Here is a 17,615-nt window from a genome sequence, read left to right as displayed (position 1 = left end):
CTGCAGCTGTAATAACAAGAAATTTGTCCTGTGAGAATCAGTGAGCAAAATATGTAAACAACCCAAGAATAGAGAGATTTGATGGAAAGGTAAAATGCCATTTACTAACCAATGAGTGCAGCAAGGAAACTGCTGCCAATTGGAACTGAACACAAAGTCTGTGAAAAATGAGTTTTGTGAGTAAAGAAGGGGCTTTTCTGCATTAAAAACTGAGTTTTGACTGCTTTATTGCAACAGTGTGCCATGGAAGGCACTGATACTGGAATAGAGAGAGGGGATACTGGGATGGGGAATGGGGATGCTGGAATGGAGAATGGGGATACTGGAATGGGGATACTGGTATGGGGAGAGGGGATACTGGAATGGAGGGAGGGGATGCTGGAATGGAGAACAGTGGGATACTGGAATGGGGAATGGGGATACGGGAATGGGGAGAGGGGATGCTGGAATTGAGAACAATGGGATGCTGGAATGGGGAGCAGGAGCTGCTCTGGTGTTCCACAGAAAGAGGAAGGGTCAGAATGGTTTTTCAAAGTGCCCAGGGGGGTTGCAGCAGAGGCCAATCTGTGCCTGGTGTGTGTCTCAGGAGGAGGCAGCTGCCCACGCTGTGCCAGGCAGGTTCAGAGCCCTGGCAGCCCCAGGAGGAAGGCACACCCCTGTCACCAGTGCTGCTGCCTCGCTGGGACAGCATCCAGCAGGGACAGCTCTCTGAGCAGCTCTGGGCCCCAAACAACACACGAGGGAGCGCAGGGGGTGTGCCAGGAACCTCTGTGTCCTGGACTGGTCATTGGGACTGGTCAGGCCGGTCCCTCACCTTGGCCTGAGCCCCAGCTCTCCTGTCAGGTGCCTCCCGGAGCTGCCCCATCACCCCTCTGGGACAGATGCATCTGCGGTTGATTTCCCCTCTCTGTTGCACATCCTGATTTCTTGTTCTGCTTTCTGTTGTGTAAAAGTGACCATCAGACCCAACCTGCCAAGAAACATCCTGCATATGCAACCTCGAGATGATTTAGCAACTGATTCAGATACTCCGGGTTCAGACACTGAATCAGCTGCTGAGGAACGTGCAAGACGAGCTGACCTTTCCAGGCCACTCTAGGTGAGTAATTTTTGCTGTGATATTTATTTCTGGATGGTTTTTTTTTTTCATTTGTTTTTCGTGACAAGAGAACCAGGGGAGCAGAAGTGCCATGTGCAAAAGCAGGGGATGTGATGCCATGTGCTGGCTGTGCCCCTTTTCCCCCAGTCTGATTTGGATGTGTCAGCACTGGCACACTCAGAGCAGCCTGGTGAGTGGGTGCTGGTTCCAGCTGGTGCCTCCCAGCACCCTCTCACTGCTGTGTGTCACAGGGGACACCCTGCAGAAATGTGTTCCCAGCCAGGAGCAGAAATCCTGCTCTAAACCAGAGCAATAAACCCAGCAAAGGACCAGAAACCAGGGCAATGAATCCTCCTCAAAACCAGGGCAATAAACCCAGCAAGGACCTGCTGGCAAACACAGCCCAGAGCCCCAGAGCTTTGGGAGGTGCTGGGCACAGAGATCTCAGTTTTCTGCCGTGAAACAGGACTGGGGTTGAGCTGGCTGCTGCATGGGGTGGTCCTGAGAGTGCAGCTCTGCAGGTTTGGCTCTGTCCTGGCTGTGCTGAGGGCTTGGGGCTGAGCAGGAGCTGTGTTTGTAGGGCAACTGTGCAGCCAAGTGTGTCACCATGGCAGAGCTGCACAGAGCACAGCAAACCACGCAAAAAGCCAGCCCCAGAGGGGTCCTGTGTGAGGAGAGGCAGATGGCACAGGATTCCAGAAGGCTTGCTGCCACTTCTCAGGATTTTTTTGTTTGTGGAAAGGGCGGGGTGATGAAGGTACAAAGCTGGAGTGATTTTCTCAGCCTAGAACTGATCCAAGGGTCTGGGTCTGGAATCCCTGGCTGAGGCTGGCCTGGAGAGCCTCTCCCTTTCACAGTGGAACAAAAAGAGAGAAGCCACCAAAATGCCAGAGATGATTCAGCTCTTGTCTTTCTATTTCTATTTCATTTTTGCTGCAGTATTGGAAAATACCTGCTGGTAATGGCAGCCCCAATTGCAGCAGCTTCACGTGAGGGCTCTCGGGGCAGGAGAGCTGCTCTCAGGAACCACTCACCCTCAAATGAAGGGCCAGAGCTGGGAGTCATGGAGCAGGGACAGGGAGCAGGGTGCTGACCCTGCCTCCCTTGGGACACTGCCTGGCACCTCCTGGGGTGGCAGCCAGTCCTTCCCTGGGCTGCAGGACAGACCTACAGAAAGGAGAAATCAGCTTTGTTCTGAGATGTGGAGCAGGTGCAGCTGCAGCAGAGACAGCACCCAGGGGCAGGGTTAGATCTGGAGCAGGAGCTCTTGGTTTAGGACCCAGCTTCTGTGATGAGCACAGTAAAGGGCTGTGAACATCTCAGCTCAGATGTCAGAGCTCGACCCCCAAACCACCGGAAAGATTCGTGACTTGCTTAGGTGAAGAGATGAAGGGGCTGAGCCCTCTCCCCACGCTCGCTCCTCCTTTCCAGGCTCAGTGTGGTCTCACAAACCAGAGCCCTGTCTCTGCCTCTGTGCTGTGCTGATTTCCAGCCTCCCAGAGTCTTCCTCTGACCCCGAGCTGGCTGCCAGCCCTTGGTGTCCTGCCCCAGGTGTCACCTGTGCTGTTCTTTGCAGAGGGAGATGAAGGTGGTGCTGAGCCTGGCCCTGCTGCTGACATGGCTGGGTAAGCTCTAAGTTTTATTCCCCTCTGTTTTCCCCTCTGCCTTTGCTCTCAGAGCCATCAGTGTCTCTCCTCCTGTGGGGCTGCTCCTCTCCTGGGCGCCTCTCTGGCCCTGTGTGTGCTGATCTCCCCTGTAAACACCTGCAAACTGCACTGCCATCCCTGGATCTGCCCTGCACTGAGCCTCCAAGGCTTTGAAAGAAACAGAACTGCTTCTTCACCAGCTCTAAATACAGGGAGAGGTTCCCAAGGTATTGATTTTGGCTCTGCTCGAGGCAGGCAGCTCCCTCGGTCCTCTCCGCTGGCAAATATTTGTCATTTGCAGCTCCTCAGCTGGTCAAGACCAACAGAACTTGTTTGGGGAGCTGCAGCACTTTGCATTCATTATTTACAGGGTTTCAGACAAACACTTGGTGCTCGGCCAGGGCCCAGCCCTCGGTGCTTGTGGACAGGCTGGGCGCAGAGGATGAGCATACCTGTCTGAGCAGCTCCCGGGGCTGAATCAGCTCTCAGCAAACAGAGCCTCAGCCCCCCCTTGCAGGGCTCTGCAGGCTGGGCCAGGTGGGGCTGCCGAGCTCCTGTGACATTTTCTACCCCGCTCGTTTTGCAGAACCTTTTAGCTCAGAGACCTTTAATGTCCTTCCTGCCTGCAGCCGCAGCTGCCTCGTGTTGCTGTCAGCCCTGTGCCTTTCATGTTCCCCTGCTTTGCTCTTTTCCCACTGTCCGGCCGCCCTGGGAACCCCAAGCTGTGGTTACGTGGCCAGACAAGCACAAGCCCAGGTCTGGAGCCTGTGAGCAAAGGGGAAGGAAGCCAAATGGGCAGTGAGGGAGGAACTGAAATTCGTGTGAAGCGCTGGAATCGCCGCTGGCCTGGCGGAGATGAGAGCAGCGCAGGTTCTCCCAGGCAGTGAGTCATGCAGGAGCTGCAGGCTGTGGCTCCGAGGCGAGGAGGGCAGGGGCTGAGCCTCAGGAGGGCAGGGGCTGAGCCTCAGGAGGGCAGGGGCCGAGCCTCCCATCTCCCCTTCGGCCGCATCACCGGCTGCAGCCCTTGGTGTGGCGGCGGGAGGATGCTCTGCCCCACATCGCACATCCCTGAGCAGGGCCGGGGCACGGGCTGGGCCTCTGGGCTGCCCTGCACAGCACACAGCCATGGGCACAGGCAGGCTGCAGCTGGCCCTCCTGCCCGGGCTCATGCTGCTGTCCCTGTCCCTGGCAGGGCTCTGCTCGGGGGCTGCAGGGGTGTTCACAGAGCCCCAGCTCCGAGCTAGGGCCGGGGACTCCGTGCTGCTGCAGTGCCTCTTCCTGGACCCCGACAGCAAGGGATGGACCCTGCACAAAGTGGACTGGCTGTACAGGGCAGGAGCTGGCATGCAGGTGGGTCAGGACAGGGCTGGGACAACAGGGGACATGGGGATGGTGGCAGGGGAGGGAGGGTGAGGCAGCCGTGGGGAGGATGTGGGGATGCAGCCATGGGGAGGATGTGGGGAAGCAGCCATGGGGAAGTAGCCCTAGAAAGGATGTGGGGATGCAGCCATGGGGAAGCAGCTGTGGGGAGGCTGTGGGGATGCAACCCTAGAAAGAAAGGCTGTGGGGATGCAGCCATGGGGATGCAGCCATGGGGAAGTAGCCCTAGAGGGGCTGTGGGTGAGCCCATCCTCCTGCCACCAGGCCATGAGGAGAGGAAGTTTCCATGAGAGGAAGAAGGGTCCCGGTGTGGGGGCAGCTCCTGCACAGAGGGGGAGCAGCATCCTGGGGCTTTCCCTGAGAGTCACCCAGAACAGCCACAGGACAGGGAGACAGTGTGAACTGAGAGCTCCTGAGGAGGAACAGGCGCCTGACATGCTGTCCCTGCCACCCTGCACTGCCCCGGCAGGAGGAGATGGTGTTTTTTTACTACAGCAACCGCGGCATCCCCGCGGGCCGCTTCAAGCAGCGGGCGCAGTGGCGGGGGAACATCTCCGGCTGGGACGGCTCCATCCTGCTGCAGGACCTGCGCCTCAACGACAGCGGCACCTACGAGTGCGAGCTGCGCCTGCTGGAGACCAGCAGCGTCTTCAGGAGCCGCACGGTGCTGCTCGTCAGCCCCGCGGCGCCCAGAGGTGCGCGATGCTCCCGGGGCTGCCCCGGCTCGGGGGATCCCTGGGGTGCCATCCCCTGCTCTGGGGGTCCCCCCGGTGCCATCCCGTGCCTCAGTGCCGTTCCCCCGGTGCCATCCATCCCCGCCTCGGTGTCCCCCCGCAGGTACCGAGGATGCGGCGCCCCCGAGGGACTCCGGGTTCTGGCCGGCCGTGGTGGGCTGTGGCTGCGTGGCCGTGGTGGTGGCGTTCCTGGCCGGGCTGTGCGTGAGGAAGAGGTAAAAACGCCGCTCTGGGTTTAGGGGGGTGAGGAACCAGCTCCCTGCAGCCCTCCCGTGCTGCTCTCCCTGGCCAGGCTTTGCAGGTGGGAGGGTTCAGCTGCCCAGGTGTGGGGTGCCAGCCTCCTGCTGCCATCTAGTGTCACCGTGCGTGTCCCCTCGGCTCCCAAACCTCCTGGGCTGTGCCAGCAGCACGGATAGCCCGGCCCGGGCGTGTGCTGAGGGGTGTCGGTGTCCCGGCAAAGGGAGGGAGGGAGGGACGGGAGGAGCAGGGGATGCTCCTGGCCGGGGGTGACACTGCTGCCGCCTTCCCTCGAGGTTTGCGACCGTCTCAGCGCTGGAGAGGATGGGGAACAGCACCAACAAGGGCAAAGCAGAGGTGAGAGTGAGGCTGGAGGGGTCTCAGGGCTGGGGAGGCCAGGGAGGGGATCCCACCCTGCCCAGGCACCCGGGGCCCTTTGCTGCCAGCTCCAGCCATGGCTCTTGCAGCTCGCCCTGTGTCTGGGCCAACCTGGGTGTTTGGGGGCTGCTCAGTCCCAAACAGCCTGATCTGCCCCTCGCAGGAAGCAATTTACACCTCCATCCCCGGAGCTGAGGTGCCCAAGGCTGAGCAGGAGGCGAAGAAGAAGAGGAGAGCTGAGGACACGTACATAACCATGGTGAGGAGCTCAGCAGGCGTGCTGGGACCCCCACACCACTCACTGCTCCCCTCTCCAGGGCCATGGCACCCAGGGCATCCCTCCCTGTGCCAGAGCCCAGCATCCCACACCCCCAAACCCCCCTGACACCCGTGGTGAGGCTCACACCCTGTCCCTTGCTCCTGCAGCACCCATCTCACTGCCGCGACAACGGCGTCTACGTGGAGCTGGCCAAGAGGGCCATCCCATCAGAATGGATGGCAGAGGAGACCCAGGGGCATGGACAGGGCCAGGAGCCCCTCAGCAGGCCAGAGGAGGCACCTCCCCAGCCCCCAGAGCAGCAGAAGTAGCTGTGCTGGGGATGCAGCCCCGTTCCAGGTGTGTCCGACACACCTTTGTCCCTGTGAGGACCGAGAACTGGTGACACGTATCTGTGTGCCCCGTGCCAGGGCACTGCTGGGCACAGCCCACCCCAGCTGTGTGCAGGGCACCAGGGGACACCTGTCCCTGTGGCTCTTGGGCCTCCAGAGAGCGGGCACAGCCTCACGCTCCAGCTCTGCTCCTGGCCCAGGTGAGCATCCCCGAGGGGGCAGAGGCAGCAGGAGCTGTCACAGCGTTTTTCTGTACATAATAAAACTCAGGGAGTCTTCCCTGATGCTGTCTTCGTTTTACCTCCAGCCTGAGCATGTGATGTCCAAGTGTGCCAAAACCTGCCTGGCCCAGGGCCTGGCAGCCCCTGAACCCGTGGGCAGCCTGGCACGGGGCACCAGGCGGGAGCAAAGCCAAACGGGGCACAAACGGGGTCCCTGGCAGCAGGATGGGGACTGGGGGGAGCAGGACCGAGCCCGGGGGCCCTGGGATCCCGCCGTGTGTCACTGGCCATGGGGAGCAGCCGGTGATGGGCAGGGGGCCATCGTTCAACCCCGGGGCAGCGCCGGGGCGGGCGCTGGCGCTGCTCCCGCGCTATCTCTGGGTGCCGGGCGCTATCTCGGGTGCCGGGCGCTATCTATAGATGTTTGACACCTCCAGGTGCGGAGGGAGCCGGGACCCTCCACCTCCCACCGCTGCCGCTCACTGCAGCGCCGCGCTGCGCTCCTTGGTTCTCGTTGACACCCGGCTCTCTTTTCCCGCAGGCAGCAGCGGGACGGGATCTGGGAGCAGCCAGCCCCCGGAGCTGGGTCTGGGGGCTCGGGGGATGGCACAGCGTCTTTGCAGGGTCGTGGCAGCAGAGCAGAGAGGGCTTTGCCTGCCCGGGATGGGTGGCAGAGTGCTGTGTGTGCAGTGTTTGCTGGGCAGAGCTGCTGGGACACTGCCGTGCCTCCTCTCCCGGCTGTGCTGGCTGTGGTCAGGCAGCAGAGCCCCTCTGCACCCCTGTCCTCTCCATCCCTGCCCTCTCCATCCCTGCCCTCTGCATCCCTCCTGCCTCTCCGGCTCTGCTGTGCCCTGGCCCTGGGGCATCCCTCCCCTCTGTCCCCAGGGATGCTGTCCCCGTGTCCCAGGGCCTGAGCAGCGCTGTCACTGCCCCTCTGGGCCCCAGGAGGTCCCTCCTTGTCCTCCTGCCCCCATCCCTGCAGTGGAACCCAGGTGTGGGGCCCAAAGGTTTCCTTGGTGGTGCAAAGGGGACCAAAGAGTTTCTCCTGCCCTGTTGCTGCTGGGCAGAGCCTCCCCGTCCCGGGGCTGGAAGAGGACAGCTGTTATCCCGGGAGAGGAGAGCTGTTATCCCGGGAAAAGAGAGCTGTTATCCCGGGAAAAGAGGCTGCTGGAGAAGGGGAAGGAGCCCCAGCAGTTTGGCAGCCCTGGGCAGTGATGGAGCTGTCCAGGATTGGGCAGGTGAGCAAGAGCACCCCCACCTGCTGCAGCCCACCTGGGGCATCCTGCCTGTGCTGTGCCAGCCTGGGGCAGCCCCTCAGCTCCCTGCCAGCCTCCAGGAGGGCATTTCCGACCCTCCTGGGCCCCGCTGGGCTCTGCACAACGGGGATGCTGCCGTGGAAGGCGTGAGCAGGGCTGGGTGCCAGCCTCCAGCGGGGCACAGGGGACACACCCGAGTGTCCCCACCCCACCCGGGGCTCGGGAACCCCCCGTGTGCCCCAGGCCGGCACGGAGCACGGAGCCGGCAGCGCCAGGAGCTGTCTGTGCCTGCAGTTCAGGGGAAAATTTTTCCGCCCTCCCACTCCGGCGGCTGCAATCCACCAACCACAGCATTTACTGCTTTTTTTCGCCCCAGCGCCGCTCCAGCCATATTGGGCTGTGGGGAGAAAGCGGCTCTAATGTTCTATGTCACCTGCAAATAACCCGGGCGTTCGAAAAAGCACCTCCACCTCCTCCACCACCCACACCAACACCACGTCCTCTCCACACACTAAAGTCCGCCAAAATGGGCCCGGAAGGCTGGCTCCCGCAGCCCACCCTGCTCCTCACTGGCCTCACCTTGCTCCTCTCGCTGGGTAAGTGTCGGCTTGAGCCCCCTTGCATGTGCCCAGCTGGGGAGACACCCGTGCCCTGCCAGGAGCCCTGCCCTGTGTGTGCCAGCAGGGACGGGCACGGAGGTGCAGAGAGCCACCAGCCAGGGTGACCTGCTTTTGGGCAGGGTGGGGGCTCTGGTGCCACCGCATCTCCTCCTAAAAACGCCCTGCATCCCTGAAGCACACAGCCCTGGCATGGTGGGCAGGGGAGCGGGCTGCAGTGGGGACAGGGCTGGGAAGGTGCTGGGCTGCCTGGTGGTGTCCTTAGGGTGCTGCCAGGTGGGCTGAGCTGTCCTTTGGGTGCTGCTAGGTGGGCTCTGCTGTCCTGTGGCTGTTCTTTGGCTGCTGCCAGGTGGGCTGTGCTGTCCTTAGGGTGTCCTTTGGGTGATGCCAGGTGGGCTCTGCTGTCCTTTGGGTGCTGCCTTGTGCTGTCCTTTGGGTGCTGCCAAGCTTGCTGCGCTGTCCTTTGGGTTCTTCCAGGTGGGCTCTGCTGTCCTTTGGGTGCTGCCAGGTGTGCTGTGCTGCCCTGTGCTGCCTTGCGGTGTCCTGCGGGTGCTGTGGCGGTGTCTGTGTGTGTCCCCCGGCCGGCTCCGTGCTGGGGCCGGTTCCGTGCCTGCCCCGCGGCCGCAGCAGCAGCAGCAGCAGCGCTGTGTCAGCAGCCCCGCGGCCGCATCGATCGCTGCCGGCCGGGAAGGGGAATGCTCCGCTCCTCTGATGGCTGTCCCTGAGCTCCTGTCGGGCTGCCTGGCCCCGAGGACAGAGCCTGGCAAAGGAGGGTACAACACCCGGCCAGGGCTGCTGCAGACGCTGCTGTTTGTCCCCCCCAGCCCGGGTGCAGCGCTGGGAGCACTGGGAGCCAGCACAGCGCTGCAGGACACGGCCTGGATGGTCCCGGGGGTTTTGGGGGTTCTTCCCCCACCTCTGTTGTCCCCCAGGGCTGAGTGCCCGGCCAGTGGCAAGGTTCAGACCCACCTGGGTGCCCCTATGTCCTGCCAGGCCGTGGTGTCCCTGCGTTTGCTGCTGGTGGCACCTCATCCTCTGTAGAGCCCTGGGGAGCACTGAGGACAAGGGACAAGGCCAGGTCAGCACCTGCAGGCACACAGGGCACCCTGTGAGGGACACCCAGACAATGATTCCCTGCAGGGATCCCCTCCAGCCGCTCCTGCTGGGACAGGCCAGCTCCTGGCTCCTCTCTGCCATCCCTGCAAGGATTCCTTGGAGGCACCAAAGGTGGAGGCTGCCATGGGGCAGCAAGGCTGTGACACCGGGACACTTCCTCCTGCCTTGGGTGCTGTGACCCATCCCCATGCACCCATCCCTGTGTCCCTGAGCCCTCTGGGGCTGGATGGGGGTGTCCCCATGGCGGCCAGCCCAGCCAGGATCCATCCCATGGTTTGGCCATACCCGAGGGCACCGCTCCCCCAGGAGCCTCAGGGTGCTGCTGGCTCCCAGCTGGCAGTGGGAGCTGCCCAGCCCAGCTGTGCCTGCAGCCCGGGCACGGCTCCTGTCCCTGCTGCAGAGCCTGGCCCCTTTCCTGCCCTGCTTGCAGGCGGAGCAGCCCGGAGCAGCCCTGACCTGCGCCCAGCTTGGCCTCGGCAAGAAGCGCTGAGAGCAAAGAGCAGCAGCCCAAGGGGAGAGGTGAGGTGATCACTGAAGCACCTGCTGGCAGTGGCCCTGCAGGGTGTCACAGCCCCCCAGGACACGCTGTCCCCTCCCAGGACTCGCTGTCCCCCTTGTCCCTGTGCCTCTCAGGGCCTGGCCTGGTGTTTGCAGCCAGCTGGGCTGCACAGGAGCCTGTCCCCCCTGTCCAGCATGGGGACAGTGCTGGATGCTTGGGGGCTGCACAGGAGCCTGTTCCCCCTGCCCACCCTGGGGACAGTGCTGGATGCTTGGGGGCTGCACAGGAGCCTCTTCCCCCTGCCCACCCTGGGGACAGTGCTGGATGCTTGGGGGCTGCTCAGGGGAGCTGCAGGGAGCAGTGGAGGAGGGAGCAGGGCACAGACCCCCATCCCTGCCCCTCCCCAGGTGAGTCCCGCCCTGCACCAGGTACAGCCCCTCTCTCTCAGCAGGACCAGGGGTCAGGGACTGCCTCGTTCTCCCAGCAGAGACCTGGAGCTCGCTCTGGTCATTCCCAGCTGGAGAATCCTCTCGTGGCAGGGAAAGCATCTGCATTCCCCGGGGAGCCCCGGGCCGGCCCTGGCAGGTGCCAGCGCTGCTGCCGAGCCGTGTCCTGCCGGCAATGCGATGTGATGAGCTCAGCCATGGTTTGCGTGTGGCGGTGGCGCCGGCCCCGCTGCTGACGCTGCAGCCTCGCCCAGCGCCATCGATCCCGCAGCAGCAGCACAGCCCCGGGGGATGGCCGGGAGCAGGGCTGGCCTGCAGGCAGCACCGGGGGGCACAGGAGGGTCACCAGCCCTGGCAGAGCAGGGACAATGCTCTGCCTGTCCAGCCCAGGGATGGTGCCAGGGCTGCTCCCCCTGCTCCTGCTGGGAAATTCCGCTCCTGGCTGGATGCAGAGTGTGTGGATGTGCCTGGAAGGCAATGCCAGGCCCCAGGCAGAGCTCTGTGCAGGCAGGGCAGCGTGGGGACAGGGTGGCAGCTCAGCTGCCAGGGTGGCTGCCTGTGACACCCCCCGAATCCATCTGCATTGGCAGCGCCCCCGAGGCTGGGCATGGAGGTCATGGCCCCCCCCATCATCAACGCCCTGAACGGCTCCTCTGTGAAGCTCTCCTGCACCTTCAACTCCTGCTACAAGGTGGAGAACAAGCAGTTTTCCCTCAACTGGACGTACCAGGAGTGCAGTAACTGCTCGGAGGAGCTGGTGAGTCTCGCTGGGGATGTGCTGGGGGCCTGGGAGCAGCTCAGAGGGTGTTCCTGGGGGTTTCTTGCATGCAGGGAGGGGGTGCCTGGCTGGGAAATGACCATGGGGTGCTGCCTCACCCTCTGTCCCCACGGCTGCCCAGTTCCTGCAGTTCCGCACCAAGATCATGAACAAGCAGCTGGATCGCTTCGGGAACCGCGTGGAGTTCACCGGCAACCCCGCCAAGTACGACGTGTCCTTCACCCTCAAGAACGTGCAGCTGGAGGACGAGGGCACCTACAACTGCTACGTGCTGAATCCCCCGGACCGGCACCGGGGCCACGGCAAGATCAGCCTGAAGGTGCTCACCCAAGGTCAGTGGTGCCCGGCGCTGGGGGCACCCAGGGGGCAGGATGCTGGCAGAGCCCAGCATGGCACCTACACAGCAATGCTGAACAGGTGCCCCTTCTCTGCACGTCCCTGTGGGTGCCCCCACGTCCCTGTGCAGAGAAGGGACACTTTGCAGCATCCCCGTGCAGACAAGGGACACTTTGCAGCATCCCTGTGCAGGTGCCATCCCGGCAATGCCATCAGGCCCCAGGGATGGGGGACAGCGGTGCCCTCCCCGCTCTGCCCCATCGCTCCCCGCCCCTGCACACCCTGAGCCCGTCCCTGTGTCCCCAGAGCCCCCCAAGCACGACTCGACGGTGGCCGTGATCGTGGGCGCCTCCGTGGGCGGCTTCCTGGCCGTGGTGATCCTGGTGCTGATGGTGGTGAAATGCGTGCGCCGGAAAAAGCAGCAGAGGCTCAACACGGACGACCAGAAGACGGAGGAGGAAGGGAAGACGGATGGTGAAGGCAACCCGGACGAGGGCACCAAGTAAAGGCCCCGTGCCCGCCCCTCCCTCCTGCCCCCTGTACAGTGTGACCCTCTTGATGTGCTTCCAGAGCAAGGATTTCTGTGTCCCCAGAGCATCCCTCCTTCCATGCCAACACCCACCCCAGCCTGGAGCAGGGCGCAGAGAGGAGGTCCCTGGAGCCTGGCTGGGCTGGGCAGGGCTGGGGAGAGGGGTTGAGGCCCTGAGGCTGAGCTGGCACCGGCCTGTCCCTTGCTCTGGGTTGTGCCAGTGTAGTGAGGAGGTGCTGGGGACAGGCTGGGGTGGGTGAGGGGGATCTGTGCAGCCCCCACACACAGAGGGGCTGGAGCAGGGGGTGCCAGGAGGGACAGAGGGGTCTGGGCAGCCCCGTGCCCCATTGTCTGCACTCTGTCCCAGTGGAAAATGTGAGCCAGCAGTGTGCCCTTGGGGCCAGGACTCATCCCGAGCTGCTCCTGCTGTGCCTGGGCCACTGGCACTGGTGTTCCCATCCCCAGGGACCCCAATAGCTGCCAGGCTCCTCCTTGCAAGCTCCTGCTCCTCAGGGACTGTCCCAGGCTGCTCAGAAGTCAGAGGCCAAGGCCATGAACCCACCCAGAGTCCTGGAGCTGTGCAGTGTTTTGGAACCATGACCAGCCCTTGGTGTGTGAGGGATGCACCCTTCTGCCTCTCGGGCTGGTTTTGGGTCTGAGCATCTCAGCCCAAGGTGCTGGGCTGACTTTTGTGTGCTCCTTTCCTTCTTGGGGAGGGTGGCTGTGGTGGAAATGTCCTGCTGATGTGTCAGACTGGGGTGTGGGGAGTGCTGGGGTGAGGCTGCTCGGGCCAAGGAGCTGCTGAAAGGGAGAGGAGCCTTTGGGCACTTGCTGGGAAGGACTGGGCACAGCAGCAGGCCCAGAGTTAGGACAGCTCTGTGATGCTGAGACTGCCTCCTCCAGCCTCCCTGCAGAGCACTCCACACTGTAACTGCCATGGCAATGCACTGCCAGTGTGCCCAGCCCCGTGTGCCACCTGCCTCACCTGCCAGGTGAGCTGTGCTGGCTGCAGCACCGGGCTGCAGGCAGGGAATGACCCAGGGCAGTGTCCCCTGTGGCACCAGGCCTGAGCTTCTCTCCTCCCGTGGATGCCAGGAGGGGGACAGTGCCCGGAGCCACAGGGGACACTGCCCTGGGGCAGGGGATGGAGGTCCTGTCACCCATGAGCAGCACTGCCACGGGAGAAGGGACAGCTTTGACACGTCCCTGTGCAGAGAAGGGACACCTGTGCAGTGTCCCCATGCAGAGAAGGGACACCTTTGCCATGTCCCCGTGCAGGTGCCATCCCGGCAATGCCATCAGGCCCCAGGGATGGGGACAGCTCTGCCCCCCCCGCTCTGCCCCATCGCTTCCCACCCGTCCATCTCACCTGACCCCGCTGGGCTCCACGCTCCTCCCGTCCCTCCGCAGCAGGAATGTGCCGTGTCCCACGCCCATCCCCTTCCCCGCGAGGGCCAGGCTGTCCCCGGGCTGTCCCTGGGCTGTCCCCGCGCTGTCCCCGGGCTGTCCCGCCCCGCACAGTGCCCGCAGTGCCGCAGGGCTCCCGCACCACTTTCTGCCAGAGCCAGGCTGTCCCCGGCTCCTGGTGGGACTGAGCCAGCACCTCGGGGGCGCTGAGGCCTCTGAGCATTGCACACAAGCACTCTTGCATCTGCCTTTCATTTCTTCTCGTGCACTATCCTTGGATTGCAACTCGCCAATGCATCTGTCTGTACGCGGCCGTGCCCGGCAGAGCTGACAAACACAGATCTGTACCCACAGGAGGGGCTGCTCTGACCCGGGCGTGCCAAGCGCTCTGCCGAGTGTGGGATGTTTTTATTGCTCTTTGTACAGTCAAACAAACAAAAGAACAACAAAACACCGACTTTGCCCTCGATGCTTTTGTGCCGCAGCCTGGAGGGGCAGGACGGGCCCCTGGCCTGCTCTGCCTGGGGGATGAGCCCATTCCTTGGTCCTGTGGGGTGGTTTGGGTGCTGAGGGAGCCCAGGGCACCCTGTGGGTGCATAGCTCTGTCCTGGAGGGTGGCACGGAGCCAGGGCAGGGCTGGGGGTGGGAGCGTGGCCAGGGAGATGCCAGGGGTGCTCCACACCCACTGTGGGGCCTCCTGTGCCCTGCCAGCCTCTGCACTGTGCTGCCCAGAGAGCTGGGGCTGATGGCTGCCCGTGGCAGGTAAGGCTCAGCAGGCTCCAGCAGAGCCCAGGGCACGCACTGGGTGATGGACACCCGTACCCGGCTGTTCTCCTGGTCCAGCAGCGCCGTGGGGATGCTCTGGAACACCACGACACAACTGGGGCACAGCTAATGGGCACATCCATCAGCTCAGCCACCGTGGAGACACGGGGGAAGCTCTGACAGCGCCCTCCACCCTGCCTCTCCCTGCTGCCCTTCACTGGGGCTGCCAAGCACCGCTGCATCCCAACCCCTCACACAGGCAGGGGCTGCCCCAGGGCACTGCCACCCCTCTTGCTGCCCCCTCCCCAGCCCCTCACCATTCTCAGCAGCAGTGCCAGCAGGATGAGCTCTCCCAGTGTCCCTGTCCCTGTCCCTGCTGGGCACGGCGCCCTGGGCACCTCAGCGTGGGGTCAGCGCTGCGGGAAACTCGCAGCTTCCCGTGGCACCTCTCCCTTGCCGAGGAAGGGCACCCAAATCACCTCCACTGTCCTGCTGGCACAGTCCTGCAGCTCCGGGGAGCGCAGCAAATCGATCCCTGGAACAACTTTGGCCTGCAGGGAGGAGCAGCTCCCCCGAGGACAATGTGGGGTTGTCCCCACCAGCTTCAGCCATGGGCAAAGGGGGTGGGGGACCCCTCGGAGCTTTTAGGATGCTCGTTGGAATGTTGCTGACAAAAACTTTAGGAGAGCAGCGGGATCACAGAGGAGACCCCGTGGGACACACCAAGGGTGAGTTCTCCTCATTGCAGGGACTGAGGGCAGTGCAGAATCCCCCAGCACTGGGGTTTCACAGGTTCTCCAGAACCATGGACATTCCCTGTTACAGAACGCTGAAATTTCCCGGGGCCAGGTGGGATTACAGGTGTTAAAGAGCAAGACAGGGGCTGGGAGGCGGCAGGCACCCCTGCCTGCTCCTGTGCAGTCACAGGGGATGCTGGGGTGTCTCAGGGGGAGTCCAGAGCCACATCCCTGCATAGAGGGGCACAGGAAAGGGAACAGCCTGGGACAGTGGGGTCCGGGGCAGTGAGGGGTGTGAGGGGCAGCTCTGGGGGACAGCACAGGGAGGCTCCGGTGCGGGTGGCCTCGGGCTGTGCCGGGTCAGGATCAAACTTTCTCCCGGGATACAGCAGGGCTGCCTCAGCGATCCTTGCAGATGCTCTGCAGTGCTGCCGGGGGACGCGGCCGCTCTTCCCCGGCGCGTTTAAAGGGCCGGTAGAAGGAGGGAAGCAAGGAACGAAGGGGATGAGGAACCTGCGCGCTCCGGAGGGCAGGGAACCCCCGGCGGGGGCGAGCAGGCAGCGGCAGCGCAGCGAGAGGGGAAAGCACCGCTCCGAGGCAGAGCTGCGGGCAGCCGAGCGCTGGGATGGCAGAAGCAGCCAGGTACTCACCGCAGTCTGTGCCCGGGAGCTCTCGCTCAGCTCGCAGCCCAGCCAGGACAGTCCTGCAGAGCCGGATCGCTGCGGTGCCTCCTGCCCACCGCCAGCTGCCGGGATGCCAGCCCGCCTTGTCTCTCAAAGGTCACAGCCAGAGGACCTTGCAGTAAACATAAGGTGCTGATGGGAAGCTCCGTTCCAGCTCTGTTGCCGCCTCCTCCTCCCCCTCCATCGCAGGTGGGCTCTGCCTGCTCCGGGAGCTCAGCATCGTCTGCCTCGGGCGGCTCTGGGAGGAGGCTGGGGCTGTCCTCGGGGGCAGAGCCTGGCAGATGCTCCAGGGCAGCCGGGGCCAGCGCTGTGCCAGAGCTGCAGCCCAAGAGCTCTGCTCAGCCCTACCTGGTCGGGAGCCACGTGGAGGGAGGCAGGAGCCCTGCTCGGAGAGCAGCAGCCTGGCATTTAACCCTCCCGGCTCCGCCAGTGCAAGGCGAGAAGGACTGAGGGTACACTGTGCCCCCCGGCAGGCTGTGAGCCAGCTGGCAGCACCCTGAGCCCCCCTTCCTGTCCCCGGGGAGGTGACAGTGTCCGAGCACAGGGTGCTCGCCTTCCCTGAAACCAGACACGGCATCCTGCTGCTGGGATCAGCAGAAGAGGTTCCGCAGGAACCGCGGCCCCCACTCCGGACACCTGCCTGCTCCGAAATGCCAGGGCAGCTGCGACCGGCGGGGCTGGGGACAGCAGAGCCCTGCCCCGGCCCGCGGCGGTGGCAGCTGTCTCACGGGATCAGTCGGCCGAGGAGACCGGCTGGAGCTGCCGAGTGTGACAGCTCCATCAGGCGCTGGTGACAGCCACTGTCCCGCTGCCAGCCCCGGGGAGCGGGCAGGGGGTGCCAGGCTGCCCATTCTCAGCAGGGAGATGTGAATGCTGGCGTCAAACTCACCTGTTTCTCTGGCCCCAGCAGCCCTCAGGCACCTCTGCAGGGGTGACAGGCATCCCTGCACCCCGAGGATCCCTCTGCCTGCCCTCTCACAATTAGTGATGCTCCAGCAAACGCTGTGCTGCTCCTCCCGTCCCCACAGAGTGCCTGAGGCGCTGCTCCCCTCACTGTATCCATCACCTCTGTGTATCCATCACCTCTGTGTATCCATCATCTCACTGCATCCATCACCTCCCTGTGTCCATCACCTCTCTGTATCCATCACCTCACTGTATCCATCATCTCACTGCATCCATCACCATCCTGTGTATCCATCACCTCACTGTATCCATCACCTCACTGCATCATCACCTCCTTTTATCCATCACCTTCCTGCATCCATCACCTCACTGTATCCATCATCTCACTGCATCCATCACCTCCCTGTGTCCATCACCTCACTGCATCCATCACCTCTGTGTATCCATCACCTCACTGCATCCATCACCTCCCTGCATCCATCACCTCCCTGTGTCCATCACCTCTCTGTATCCATTAGCTCCCTGAGTCCATCCTCTCCCTGAGTGCATCCCTTCCCTGAGTGCATCCACTCCCTGAGTCCCTCCCTTCCCTGAATCCATCCCCTCCCTGACTCCCTCCCTTCCCTGACTCCCTCCCCTCCCTGAATCCCTCCCTAACTCCCTCCCCTCCCCGAATCCATCCCCGTGCCCGCCAAGGCACCTTCTGCTGCATCAGCAGAGCCGAGCACGCTGCTCCTGCAGCACCGGCTGCCAGCGCTGCCCTGCCTGCTCCGCCGGTATTTTTCCTGCCTCTCCTGCCAGCTCTGCAGCCCTAACGCCTCAACCCACGGGCACTGCTGGCATCCTCTCAGGCTCCCCTGGGATGTCCCCGTGCCCTGCAAAGCCTCCTGCTCTCCCTCCTCTCTGCTGCCTTGTGCTGCAGAGGGGGCTGGACGGGGATGGGGAGCTGTAAGACGCCCTGAAGGTGACAGGCTGTGGCATTTTAGACGTGCAGGCAGCATCCCTGCAGGTGAGCTGCTCTCACACCCAAAACCCAATCAGTCCAGTTCGGGAAGGCCATGCCTGGTCCCTGGGGCGAGCTTTGCCAGGACGTGTGCCCTGTGTCACTGCAGCCCAGAGAAAATGCAGCGCCGTTCCTGCTCCTGTTCCTTCCTTCCCGCCGTGGCTGTTTTGGGATGCGTCACCCTCCGCAAACGCCGCTCTCTGCACAGAGCTCCCTGGCTAATGGACCTGGGC

General features: G+C 63.3%; 2 protein-coding genes across 5 annotated transcripts; both read left to right on the top strand.

Moving 5' to 3' along the window:
* The first annotated feature begins 18 nt into the window (after positions 1-18).
* Positions 19-6,388, top strand: LOC135457362 (junctional adhesion molecule-like). Of its 3 annotated transcripts, none has more exons than XM_064731882.1 (9): positions 19-176; positions 954-1,099; positions 2,676-2,724; positions 3,938-4,095; positions 4,595-4,820; positions 4,963-5,074; positions 5,393-5,453; positions 5,638-5,733; positions 5,901-6,385. In XM_064731882.1, the coding sequence occupies exons 3-9, from the start codon at positions 2,682-2,684 to the stop codon at positions 6,060-6,062; spliced, it is 858 nt and encodes a 285-aa protein (XP_064587952.1). In that variant the 5' UTR covers positions 19-176; positions 954-1,099; positions 2,676-2,681; the 3' UTR covers positions 6,063-6,385. The 3 variants fall into 3 exon arrangements, with proteins under 3 accessions (XP_064587952.1, XP_064587951.1, XP_064587950.1); XM_064731881.1 differs by lacking the exon at positions 19-176 and adding an exon at positions 623-843 and having other exon boundaries at positions 5,901-6,388; XM_064731880.1 differs by lacking the exons at positions 19-176; positions 954-1,099; positions 2,676-2,724 and having other exon boundaries at positions 3,107-4,095; positions 5,901-6,372.
* A 1,533-nt stretch (positions 6,389-7,921) lies between these two features.
* Positions 7,922-13,745, top strand: SCN2B (sodium voltage-gated channel beta subunit 2). 2 transcript variants are annotated; one of them, XM_064731884.1, is made up of 4 exons: positions 7,922-8,156; positions 10,829-10,995; positions 11,138-11,348; positions 11,659-13,745. In XM_064731884.1, exons 1-4 carry the CDS (start codon positions 8,087-8,089, stop codon positions 11,856-11,858), a joined length of 648 nt encoding a protein of 215 aa, XP_064587954.1. In that variant the 5' UTR covers positions 7,922-8,086; the 3' UTR covers positions 11,859-13,745. The 2 variants fall into 2 exon arrangements, with proteins under 2 accessions (XP_064587954.1, XP_064587955.1); XM_064731885.1 differs by lacking the exon at positions 7,922-8,156 and adding an exon at positions 8,171-9,812.
* Positions 13,746-17,615: the final 3,870 nt, after the last annotated feature.

The sequence above is a fragment of the Zonotrichia leucophrys genome, chromosome 24 (genome assembly GCF_028769735.1).
Source record: "Zonotrichia leucophrys gambelii isolate GWCS_2022_RI chromosome 24, RI_Zleu_2.0, whole genome shotgun sequence".
NCBI lineage: Eukaryota > Metazoa > Chordata > Aves > Passeriformes > Passerellidae > Zonotrichia > Zonotrichia leucophrys.
Note: the sequence above shows the minus strand (reverse complement) of the source record. Positions and strands in the feature narration are given on the sequence as shown.